Source organism: Zingiber officinale, chromosome 8A (assembly GCF_018446385.1).
Source record: "Zingiber officinale cultivar Zhangliang chromosome 8A, Zo_v1.1, whole genome shotgun sequence".
Lineage (NCBI taxonomy): Eukaryota > Viridiplantae > Streptophyta > Magnoliopsida > Zingiberales > Zingiberaceae > Zingiber > Zingiber officinale.
Window position 1 is genome coordinate 8,451,319 of NC_056000.1, and position 13,920 is coordinate 8,465,238.

At 35.3% G+C, this 13,920-nt stretch overlaps 1 protein-coding gene across 1 annotated transcript; it reads left to right on the forward strand.

The window, feature by feature from the left end:
- Nucleotides 1-1,214: 1,214 nt before the first annotated feature.
- LOC122012900 (60S ribosomal protein L18a-like) lies at nt 1,215-3,003 on the forward strand. The gene is made up of 4 exons (XM_042569566.1): nt 1,215-1,368; nt 1,642-1,757; nt 1,867-1,930; nt 2,496-3,003. Exons 1-4 carry the CDS (start codon nt 1,276-1,278, stop codon nt 2,835-2,837), a joined length of 615 nt encoding a protein of 204 aa, XP_042425500.1. The 5' UTR covers nt 1,215-1,275; the 3' UTR covers nt 2,838-3,003.
- The last annotated feature ends 10,917 nt before the right edge of the window (nt 3,004-13,920 follow it).

Sequence of the window (13,920 nt, forward strand, 5' to 3'; positions counted from 1 at the left end):
TGTTGACCAAACTGCTCCACGTGTTTTGACAATTCGCGTAACATCCCACATACTAATATACTATACTAGCCCACATGTTACGTCAGCCCACATGTTATCACATTTGATATGTCAGCCCACATGATATTGAGATAGTTGGGTCAAAGAGTAAGACATGTTAAGTGGAGGAGTGTTGGATCGGCTAGAATGAGCAGTGTGTTCTGTTGGAGGGATCAAACGGGGAGTCTGATCAATTGGGGCGAGCAGTAATGAGCAGAGCGTCCAGTCCGAGGGGCCGAACAAGGCATCCAGTTAGAGGGTCCGAATAGAACGTGCAATTAGAGGGACCGAACATAGCATCCAGTTGGAGAGATTGAACTGGGCGTCCAATTAAAGGGGATGAACGAAAATGAACAGAGCATTCAGTCGAAGGAACCGAATCGGACGTCTAATCGGTGGGGGGCTAAGTGGGAATGGAAAAGCCTCTCGTCTCGAAGCAACTGAGCCAAACAATGAAACATCTCGTCTTAGGTAGGCCAAGTGGGGGTGATCCTATTAACCTATCTTGACTTTAACCTTTATCTCAACTTGACCCTTGACTTTCTTGGTAGCGGTGGAGGTTTAGGGTACTTCCATATCATATAACTACATGGATAACATCAAATCTTACCTCACGTGCGTAACCGAGTTGATACTCGGGCAAGGAGTTACCCCAATAGATTTTGGGTTCAAATTGTGAGATTTATCCTGTGCTAGATCCTCTTACTTAGGAGGCTACTTGGCTGACCAAATATCTTATAATTTATTCCCTTCAATATACTTAGGCCGGTCTTAGAGGAGCCGAGATGAGAATTATCACCTTTGCCACAGAAGGACAATATCAAATCTTTGCCAATTATGATTGTAGGATAGATTTTTTGTGAACAACTTTTGAGGGTATACAATTGTTTTAATTTCTTAGTTAAACAGAGCCTACTAATTTGATTGGTCAATTCAATCACAATGCATCTAATATTTCAATGGGCACGGATGCATTTGATTCTGGATCAAATACTTTGGCCGCTAATCCTTTGAATCTTCAAGGGATTGGAGCTTGTATTTATACGCGTATGTTTGATAATATCTGGCTCGTTAAATTGGAAGGGAACTCATCACAAAGTCGAGCGTGATCGAACAGAATTGGACTTAGTTGACTAGCTTAGTGGCGAGTTCGTAATTTTAACGCAAGTTGGTGTCAAATAAGAACGAAGGCTTGGATCTAGGGTTTTCGGCGGCCGAAATTGTCTCTGGCATTATATGAATTCATATCTGAGCATCCAAAAACGGCTTCCCGAGGGTTGCGCAGTGCGGCGTTGTAGGCAGGCGGCAGAAGCGATGGTCAAATTTAGGGTAAGTTCACGGCACTTCGCCCCATCGAACTCATTGTTTTTTTTTTTTACAGAGCACGTCTGTAAAGCGTGATTTTATTATATTTTCTACTGGATTATTCAGATCTTCCTTCATCCTAGTATTTTTCGTTTTTTTGTCGTCGTTCGTCGGAAATCTTGCAAGGGCATTTTCTTTTCTTTTCTTATATTTAATTATTGATCTTTTTGAAGTATTCAATTATGTTTTAGTGCAATATCAAGAATTTTAATTTGTTCGTGTTTTGGATGGTGGCAGTTTCATCAGTACCAGGTGGTGGGTCGAGCCCTTCCGACAGAGGGGGAGCCACACCCAAAGATCTACCGTATGAAGCTGTGGGCTACCAATGACGTCCGAGCCAAATCTAAGTTCTGGTAGTTTCTCGTAGATTTTTCCGTAATTCTATCCGCCCTTGAGCAATCCTACTGGACATTGTTGATAATTTTAGTTCTCCATCCTTTTTTTTTTTTGTGAGAATTTCAGGTACTTCTTAAGGAAGTTGAAAAAAGTGAAGAAGAGCAATGGTCAAGTTCTTTCTATCAACGAGGTTTATTTACTAGCTTCATTCTTTGTTCCCTTTGTGCTGTCCATTTATCATTCATATGAATTTTGTATCCCTTTGTCAATCATATTTATTCTAGTTTTGTGACTTTTGGTGCGATGACTAAGGGCATAGTTAAAAGGAATCGTTGTTTTAAGTATAATAAGTTAACCAAGGAGTTGATTCTGCTAACTGAAACAAAGATATACAAAGGCGGTATATCAATGCATTGGCACAGCTAACCATGGATTGATGGAAATTTAGCACATTATGATGAACGCAGAAATTAGTACTTTCTCCTTTAATAAAATAAGGTGGAAAATATGAACTATATAATTTGCTCATAACACTGTAATTTCTTGAAACACTGTAATTGGTAGTGCTTTATTTTTCAGAACACTGTATTTTTAATATGTGATTCCATCAATCTGCTCATTGAACTATAGAGCAGATTATATCTAGGAAATTCTGGTTGTAGCCATCAATTTTTTTTTTTTAAGTTCTGGCTTCTTATGACACATTCTATATTCATCTAGGATATCGAAACTTATGGGAACTGCTGTTTTGGCAGATTTTTGAGAGGAAGCCAACAAAGATCAAGAACTACGGTATCTGGCTGCGTTACCAAAGCAGAACAGGTTACCATAACATGTACAAGGAGTACAGGGACATCACACTGAACGGTGCTGTTGAGCAGATGTATGATGAAATGGCATCCCGCCACCGCGTGAGGTACCACGGCATTCAGATCATAAAGACGGCTACCATCCCTTCCAAGCTATGCAAACGTGAAAGCACCAAGCAATTCCATGACTCCAAGATCAAGTTCCCTCTCGTCTTCAAGAAAGTCAGGCCTCCCACCAGAAAGTTGAAGACCACCTTCAAGGCCTCTCGCCCTAATCTGTTTACTTAGACAAGAATAAGTTGCACAACAATTATTCGAGCTCTAATTGTTGTAATTTCAGAGTATTTTTGACGGATTAGATAAATGTCATGCTAATTAGTTATTTGCCCGTTAGAAAATTCTCAATGTTAACTGTTATTATATTTTTATTTTACACCTGTAATCTTTTAACTCACTCTTTTTTTTTTTTTTTTGTCTCTGACGGTTCAATTTTCTAGATTATCTTCAAAATTTCACTGCGCCCGTCCAGTTTTTTATTTTTTATTTCAACCTCATCCTAAAAATCTCAAACGCAGTAAGTGTTTTTTTTCACATGCCATTTTACAATTTATTTCTTCCTTATTTTGTTAAAGTAACCAAAAGGGGTAAAAAAAAAAAAACTTAACATTGTGGCATCACATCGCATTTAAACGAACCCAGCCGATTGTTTCATCCTAATCGTTCCTTGGTTCGTTCGTTTTTACCAACGTTGGTAGAAGTATACGTCATGATTTGACAAGGTGAAATCCTTGGTATTTCGCTTACGTCGTTGGACAGAAGCGCCTAAAGCTGCGTGACATCAGGGAGCATGAGTGCTATTCCAGCGAGCGAATCGATGCTTGTTTGACTCGAAGCCATGTAGTGTTCTTAGATCTTAGTTAAGGAAACTATGTCCTGTCCGAACGGCGCAATAAACTTGCTGCTCTTTCAATTTAACACGAGAATGGTCCCGAGAAGGCGATTCTGGATCCCTCTGCCCAGTCCTTTTTGCTCATGCGAATCCTTCCCTCCGAAAACAAACACAAAAACAGCACTCTTCGTCTGCTGGCTGTTCCTGTTTCCAAAGAATTAAAAATGCAGAAGGAAGACGACGACGACAATAAATCAGCATTATCCTGTTCGTCGTTAATCTTTCCTAGCTAGTTTTTAAAATCGGTTCTGTCTATATATATTTCGGTGAGGCTCCGTTGCCGCAATCCTCTCTACTACCACCGTTTCCAGATTCTTCAAAGGATGGATCCCAACGTTACTGACTGCGAGCAGCTGAATCAGTACTACGCCGATGCCGGTCTCCGCCGCACAGAGCCCGCCTGGTGGGGCTTCTCGCCGCCTTAGAGCCGCTCTTTGATTTCAATTTTTAATTAATCGCGCGGTTTCGGTCGGTTATGGCTATTGATGTCTCGATTCAATTAAGGCACGATGACGACTTGATGAAGCTGATCTGGGATCTCCAAACCGACGGCCCTGATGCAGCTGTAGATTCTCCGTTGGACGCGACTGATCCCCAGTTCATGGAGGCGGACGAGATGGCTGCGTGGCTGAGCGGCTCGGTAATCGAGGACCAGGGCGAAGCGACGCTGCAGGATCAGCCGCTGGCGGAGGCCTCGGACCTGACGCCACTAGCTGCGGTAGCGGAAGGGAAGCGGGCGATGGTGGCGGGATCTAGCCAGAGGTCGACGCCGTCTTCGTCCGTGTCGGCGGAGCGGGAGCGGAAGCGTAAGGTGCGCAAGGTTAGCCCATCGCCCCTTTTATATTTTGTTCGTGCCATGTTAAATCGAAATATATTATATGATTTTTTATAAATAAATACTTCTGCCTACATGTTGCTTTATGTCAAGTTAGAAACTCTTTAATAAGTTTGTAGATCAATATCATTTTTTTTTTGGCTTCTTCAAACATTAATAATGGTTTATTAGTTTCATAAAACAATTATAAAAATAAATATAATAAATTGTTAATATTTTTTCTGTATTAGTATCCAATTAATAGACTTATTTTTAAAATATAAAAATATGTTGAAGGAATTTTTGGGGGAAAATAGCTATGGGATTGTGCATCAAGTTAGCTTAGTTAAATGACCCATAAAGGGTTTATAAGAATCAAAGGTTGTAGAAAAGAGACTGTAGGAAATCAAAAGGAGGAAGATTAAACTTTATACATAAGATCATAAGTGACAGTTCCTTCTCTTTATACTGACTCTATAGTCCTTTCAGGATGTCTAAACGAGTATTAGCTTGTGGTCCTAAGGAGGGTAAGACATTAAAAAGATATCAGTTTAGACCCACCCTTTGGGAGGTTCAAGATGATATTTATTTTTATTCCTTACAAAGGTTAGCTTGGCAACAGCCTCTAGCCCTTTCAAGAATTATGTTTCAAATGCCCTTTAATTCCTACCAAGAGTTGAATTTTATAAATTCTCTTTGGATCAGATGAGGCTTAAACTAATGACAATCTGTGCAATTCCCATCACAAAATGAGTGATGTTGCCCTTCTTTGACTCTTCAATAACACTAGGTACTGCAAACGCCTATATATTGACATCTTTATTGCAACCACTACTTGCAAATGCTTTCACAGAGTTAAAAGTATGAGATAATAATTCGATTGAAGAAGAAAGTTCATAGTGAAAGAAAATTATTATTTAAGAGAGTAGTCAACGGGCCTCATAGATTGTGAAAGCCAAAAATATTGAAGAAATCATGCATCTATCCATCCCAAAGATCCTAATTAAAGGAGTTTTAAAAGGAAAAAAGAGGCAAAAGTTGTATCAAGATGGATAGAGGATATCAAGTGGAGAAAGATTTATTTTTATAAGCATAATCACAAGTGACCTCCCTTTACAACAACTACACAAAAACTTTCCCTCTTATAAGCATTGTGATGGAAGTATACTTTTTAAAATGTCTTAAGTTGTTGGAAGAAACAATGCTTCAATGTGTAAAAACAAGAGAGATTATTTTGATATGTTTGACTGTAGGATTTAAGTTAGGTTGATATGTGCATTAAGTGTGTAGGGATTTGACATCAGCTAGTTAACTCAATGCACTGAAATTAGTTTTTTGTTGAATGGATCTACGGGTTGGTATGAGGTGGACTTATAGTTAGCATGGAGGATAAATGGTATAAAGTGAGATCAAGAGCTTTGTGCATTGAATAGACCATAAACCTAGCACAATTTGAGCATGAAACATTGATTGATTGCAATTGGGATTGTAGAGATCATTAGATCAATAGCTTGATGACCTAGGACAAGGCGGACTCCTAGGCATAGAGGATTAGATGACATTAAGCATCAGGGTCATTGAAGATCTAGAGATATAAGATGTTAGAGATCAAGAGAGTGAATTATATTTTTGAGGTTTTGTAAATGATGTATTTAGTTATGTAGAGGTACACTACTTAATGGTTTATTATGAACCCTTTTATCAAGGGATTACCTATCCCAAGTGGTATTTATCAAACTTGGATTAGCCTCAGGACTTTGTTTAGACTTACCGTGTGTTGAAAGTCAAGTGAAGAAGGGACAATCAACTAAATTCAGTTGATTAGATGTGCTTTCAATCGATTAGACTATATTAGTTGACTAGGGAAGCCAGTTGAATGCAAGGGTTTAATGAATAAAATATTTTTATTTGAGTAATAGTTGATGGCTTCTAAACCAGTGAAGGCTTAAGCAGTCACATGGGGTATAGTTGTTGATTTCTAGTGATAATATTAACCTGATCAATCGGCCGAAGGGTATTTCAATCAACTAAAGGCACTTGAAGAGCTAATTTAAAACCTATTAGGGAGTTTCAAGCCTAAAAGGTTGCACAAAGAGATTCATAAAACTCCTCAAATCAAGTGTTAACGGTGCTCAAAGGTCTTCAAGGGTTTGGATCAAAGTTGAAAGCTTTAATTCAAGCTCTGAGGATTGAGGCAATGACTGTATTTGTAGCTCGTGGATTAGGAGTGAGGTCTTCTAACCATGTTAAATATTGTATTTTAGCATTGCACTTGTTTCTATAATATTTCCTTTGTGTCTACACTTTACCAACAATAGAACACAGATGAGAAACTTTGAGATATTAACTCTTTAAATTGTTTTTGTATTGTGTGAGAATTACAATTCATAGGTGTTCCCCTTTCACACCCTTCCCTTCTAGTTAGTCGTTTGTCGATCCTTAAATAAGCAAGCAATATCCTATGGCCTTCAAGATAGTATGACGGGTCAGTATCAGATAGACGATTTGGATGAGGCGAGGGAGAGGACGAATAGCTGAAACCTTAAAATAAAATTCTCTTGTAAAAACATAAACCCAATGCAAACTTATTAGTGGAATGAGTATGTTTGTGTATGTTTGGCTGCTAATGATAGGTATAGATTCAACAAAAATGATAATAACACAAATACAAATAATTTTAACACGTTTATTTAATGTGGTTTGAGACCTTGCCTCTAATCCAGGACATATGTCGTGTCTAATATATTTACGTCGGCAAAGGTTCTACCAAAACCACCATGGTGTCAAAACAAGAATATATATAAATAGATAATTAACTAAACTAACTATGTACATATTTTTGAAAAAACTTCGTTGGACCTATGCATAGATCTAAAAGAAAAATATAACCTAGAGGCTAAAAAATATCCATGATGTGAGCATAAAAATGTAAAATTAGTATTTAAGAAGGGTATGTATGAATTTAATCTTAATCAAGATATAAAAAAAAATTAGCTAAATTGTAATTTCAATTTAAACTTTAATCGTTATTTTTTTTTTTTTTTTGCATCTTTACATGTATATAATCAATTATTTTTCCTTCTAATATTTTTATTAATATTTAGATTTACAACTATTATTATTATCTTTTATCACGATTGATGTCTCCTTTTTTTCCATCTGTTGGGGCTCCTCCTCCTCCACAACCTTCTTCATTCGAGAGGATGATGGAATCTGAGAGGATAACACTAGTTAGAGTCGGGCCGACTCCTCTGGTGTGACTCTTTGACGCTCAAGTCAGTCATCAATCAAGAAAATAAGAGCAAAATAATAGAAGAGGGAGGGGGAGGATTTTTAGAGAAAGGAGTTGCCTCCGCTTGTTAGAAGAAGAAAACTCTCGTACCTTGGGATTACGATTACTGATGCTTATATAGCCACCAAAAAGGGAATCTTCATGTCATCTTCCTTCGTGCCCCTTTCATTCTTCCCACCAATGTCGGTGAAAATGTAGTTCTGATGATTCATTATCGGACGACCTATCCGTGACTGCCACACAAGATGAAGAAGTTTCAGAGACACCCCTTCTGACACTCTGCATCTTTTCCTTGTTCGTTGATCGCCATGTATTCTAAGCAAGGGATCGAGGGAATTGCTTCTAGCATCCTTTCCTTTGATGACCGTCTTGTGGTGATAATCAAAGGATTAATAAAGAGGCATCATCTTAATGGTATTGTCCTAGAGGATCATAGGTTATTGCCCTCTTATTATTTGACCGACCGAATGATATTATTCGACATGTCTTGAAAGATGCTACTCTGGGATTCATAAAGGAGATTGCCCGATCAATTCATAAAGAGTATTACCTAGATGGTTCATAAAGAATATTGCCGGAGGCATAATGAGAATCTGCGGAACACTAAGGATATTGCTCAGATGGTTTGTAAAGAATGTTGCCCGAAGGCTTAAGAAGAATATTGTCCTACTGCCCTTAATAAGAATTCTATCTTGTTGGCCTTAATGAGAATACTACCCCACTGACTTAATACGAATATTGTCCAGTTGGCTCATATGAATATTGCTCTAGCTTAACAAGAATATTGCCTGGCTAATCTATATGAAATATTGTCTGACTGACCTATATGAATATTGCTCTGCTGACTTAACAAGAATATTGTCTGGCTAGCTTAATACAAATATTGCTCGGCTGGTCTATATGAATATTGCTCTGCTAGCTTAACAGGAATATTGCGTGGCTAGCTTAATACAAATATTGTCCGGCTGGCCTATCTGAATATTGTCGTACTGACCTTAATAAGAATAGTGTCTGACTAACCTATATAAATATTGCCCTGCTGGTTTAACAAGAATATTGTCTGGTTAGTCTCTAACACTCCTCGAGTGAGTCTGCTTACCATCAGATGTCCTCCCTTCAAGTTAGATTGAAGAATGAAGTCGAATGAAGTTTGATTATAAAAAGAAGAATCTCAACTATCATCAGATATCTCTCCTTCAAGTCAGATTGAAAAGTGAAGCCGAATGAAGTCTGATTATAAAAAGAAGAAACCCGACTGTCATCAGATGTCTTCCCTTCAAGTCAAATTGAAGAGTGAAGTTGAATGAAGTCTAATTATAAAAAGAACCCCGACTATTGTCAATAATTTAAAATAATTTCTAGTTATCAGTTTTTATTCAATAAAGCTATCAACAATACTATATCTCTAATAAAATTATAATCAATAAATCTTAAAAAGTAAAGGGCAAAAATTAGAAGAACATTCTAATTATGCAAATCATCAAAAGAGGGTCCCTTTTCGAGAAAAAATCAAAAGGGTGGCCCACCAAATATTTTATCCCTATAATACACTTACTTCCAATGTTATTATAACAGCCATGACTAATTGCTAGAACGTGTAGAAACCACTCGATAATTATTACAATATGTAATACTTAATATATTATTATTGTAGCATTGTAGTAACTACTTAGTGTCTTTTATACTTTGTAGTAGGTACCTACTAGTTGCTTCAATTATTTTCAAGTGATTTTAATCCATTCAAAATAATTTTGATAAAGTTTAAATAATTTCAACTAAATTGGTAAATAATATTGTGATATAATAATGTTTAAACTTTATGATTTAGGGTTTAAAATTTTAAAATTTGGAATTTAGTGTTTATGATTTAAAATTTAGCTACAGCTGATTTTAAAGTGATTTTAACTAATTTAAAATGATTTTGATGAGTTTAAATAATTTTAATCAAATTGATAAAAAGTATTTTAATATAATAACAATTTGTTTGTAGCAATTTTGATTAAAGTGAAATAATTGATTTTTCATATTGCAACAACTACTAAGTAACTTCTATATGCTATAGCAGTTACTGAGTATATTCTACACATTGTAATAGCTACCTATAGTTGTTACACATTTGTACTTAAACATTAAACCTTAAAACTTTAAACTCTAATCCTAAACTTTGATTCTATTATATTAAAATACTCTTTATCAACTTAATCAAAAACTATTTAAATTTTATCAAAATTACTTTAAATTAATAAAAATTACTTTAAAATAGTTATAATACTTACTAGCTTCTACAAATTGTAATGGTTAGTCATAGATATTAGAATATCATTGGAAGTAAGGAATAACATTATAATCATTTGACGTTATAGTAATTATCAATAGCTGCTACAATAATATTGGATGAAGAGTATTCTAAGGATAAAATATCTACTTGGGTGCCTTTTAATTTTATTTTTGTAAGAAAGTGGCGTCATTTTAATAATTTGTATAATTTGAGGTGTTTTTTTTTTATTTTTACCAAAAATAAATAGTTAAAGTCAATGCCCTTAAACTATAATAATATCATTTCACGTATTAGCTAAAAATCATAAATGATGATTTACAATAATATAGTATTTTTGCACAAATAAACACTCTGTATGCGACCCCTCATTATGACACGCTCCTATTGGCTGTCAGATACTTTAATATAAGTCTAGTGTCAAAATTTGCACTTTTTAATATTTTTCTATATTTTATTCAAACAGTCCTAATAGAGTATAATTATTGAAAAAAAAAGCAAAACTTATATATGCATTCATTGACAACACAGAATTCTGAAAAAAATTATGTGAATGAATTCTAAAAAAAAATAAGATAGTAGCCTAGTATATATTCAAATAATTAAAAATATATATAATGATGTAATCATAAGAATAAAAACTCCAAATAGATTAACTAAAGTATTTTTTTTATAAAAATAGAGTTACTATAAATCAATATTTTTTTTAATACTAGTCATAGATGAATTAACTGAACTTATCTAAGATACATTATCATGAATATGTAGAACTATAAGATGGACCAACCTGGTAAGGAATGTCGGCTCATGGTAGGCTAACCATTTGGTTGGGCGAGGTGGACTAACCCGTCATCTTGGCGGGTTGGAAAATCTCCAACTCAACCCAATCCAAGACGGGTTGTGAGTTAGACGGGCCAACCCGCGAGTCCATCACAAATATTTAAAAATTTTAAAAAGATTTTATATCTTCAACATTTTACTTCGGAAAGATTTCATCAATTAAATATATTCAAAATATGATCTTTAAATGTAAATGGATACAAACGAGTACTATTTTATAAAAAATATTATTTTTATTTTAAAATTATAACAAAGAAAGATAATAAATTGACATAAAACTTAGCTTACATGTATGTCTCATCCCGCGGCCTAACCCAAGCGCGACCTGCGTAGGTTGGCCCGTGATTGGTTTGGGTTGATGAAATTTTAATCCAATCCGCTTAAATTGTTTGGTAGGGTGGGTCAACCCAATAGGTCAAATCCAAATTGACGACTCTATGCATGTGTTAGGACATGTGCAAGTTAGAGGGGGTGAATAACTTTGATCACTTTATCTTGATTGTGGTCTCGTCATTTGTATGTGCAGCAGAATACTTGAATCAAACTTGACGTCACATACAGAACACATTGGTTTTACTTTGTATTCACCTTTTAAGGTGACTAATCCAAGCTCTAGTTCTAACGATCTATCTCCACTAAACCTTTTCCTTCTCGAAAACCTTCTGGAGGAAGAGAAGGTTCTTACAACACCGGTTATTACAAAGCAACACAAAAATGAAATACAAGACAAATACACAAACACAAATGAAAGCTACAACTTTACAAGTGAACTTTGCTTTAGATTGTTGTTTGCCGCTTTGGATTTGTCTCTTGTTGGTTGGAAATGTAGCAACACTTCATTCTCAAACTTCTAAGAGCCGGCCGTGAAAATTTTCTCAAAATCCCTCTTTTTAAGCCTTTAGGTCGAGGCTAATTTCCGCTTATCACTTTTACCCATCAATTGATTGATATGGTCTCTGACACTGTTCTTGCCATTGAACGACCTTTGAACCTTCTAAAATCTATCTAATTTTGTCGATTATTTGAACATCAATCGACTGATTCATCCGATCAATAGATCGATATCAATCAATCAAATCTCACAATTGAATTAACCTACTTATGTTCAACTCCTGATCGACATCAGTCAACTGATATCAACTATCAGTCGATTGATGTAATCAGTTGAGTAAAACGGTCGAATCGACTTCCCTCTATTCGATTTCTAAAGCTATCAGTGAATTGATATCAACCATCAGTTGATTGATGACATCAATCGAGTTGAACAGTCAAATTATAAAGCTTTTGGTCGATTTTTGAAGCCATCGATTAGTCGATTGTATTGTAGTAAAATATTCACTATTACTATAGTAGTACTGCAACAACATTTTTGAGGTTTTGAGAGTTTAACATCCATTAGTCGATCGATACACCTTATCAATCGACCAATGCTCCTATTTTAGCCTTATCAAAACCGAATTCTCATCTTGTCCAGTATCCACTTGACCTCAAACTATTAGGACTTCCTTTGCCCAATATCTGGTCAACCTTGACCTGCCGAGACTTGTTGTTGCCTAATATCTAGTAAATTTTGACTTGTCGAGACTTCCTGATTGTCTAAAATTCAGTCAATCTTGACTTGTCGGGACTTTCTCATTGCCTAACTTTGGGTCAACCTTGACCTGCTGAAACTTATTCGTTGTCTAACATCTGGTCAACTTTAACCTACCAGGACTTCACGTGTCACGCCAACTTCTTGTTGGATGTTTGACCGTTAAATGTCTGGTCAACCATAATCCACTTGGACTTTCTTCTGGTGCTAACTCCATTTTGGACTTTCCATCACCCAGTATCAGGAAACCGTGATCCACTTGGACTTTCCATTTTATCAAGTATCCGATTAACTTTAACATACTTGACTCTTTCTCAACCAACTAATATATTGGTCGATTGTCAAGTATTCAGTCAACCTTGACCTACTTGATGTCTCGACCAACTAACATATTGATCAAATATCAAAACCCCAACTCGAGTCAACTCGAGCTTGGTCAATTTGGTTAACCTTGATCAGGAGTCGATTGCACCAACAACATGTTATTTATAGATGATATTATTTTGATGAGACATGTGAAGGAGTAAATGTTAAACTCGAATTTTGATAAGAAACATTGAAAGTAAATGGCTTTAGGCTTAATAGAGCAAAGATAAAATATATAAAATTTAAGTTTAGCAGTATTAAACGTAACAAAATAAATATTAAATTAGGAGATGATAAGTTACCTATAAGTGAGAGATTTAGGTATAGAAGCAGAGCTAGGATCTTGATTTAGTATAGGCAATAATATAATATAATTAATAAAGAAAAAATAATATAAAATTTTATAATAATAAAACATCACAAAATAACTACCTACAATTATTTTTTTCTTCAAATCTTCATATTTTGAAACCTTTGTACAATAATTTCATTATTAATTATTAGAAATATATCTTTCTCTACATAAACAATAAACCTATCATTCATCTAATCATCACTCATTCGATTACACAACCTTTCATAATTTTCATGACAAAAAATACTCTTTATAGTTGCAGTCGCAACCAGTAGAATTAATGTCAATGTCAAAAGCTTATAAAATAACAAGTACACTATACTTTTCTTTGACACAACAAACTTTTCTAAAAGATCACCAAGGTCTTTCAATCTTTGAAATGCCTTGTTAGAACGCATAACACATATAAATTTCTCGTTGATCATCAAGTACAAAGAGATCAAATCTTGAGAAATCTTATGGATAAAACTCAGCTAGTTGCATCAATTTTTTCTTGTCAAAAGTCAAAAATGAGTTTTGTGGACACAAACAACCTACACAAAGGAGTAACTTTGTACCCACATCTGAGAAACAATCATTAACTCTTAAAGTTGTATATCAATAACACCATAGGATAAATCAACATGATAGTGATGCAAATTTGTCACTTGTGGTGAATTATGATGGGAACAACCTTGTGGTGCCCAACATGTGAACATATCGTCCATTTTGAGAACATCAATATAATGTTGCTGACAACAATAATTAACCTTTTCTAAAATTAAATCTCAACCATCATGATAGAGTCAAAGAAAGAGAGCAACAATCTAATGATATGGATCATAGTCAACCCACTCTAGCATCTCTTCTACTTTAAAGTCGGTATTTGCATACTTAAACTAAATCTAAA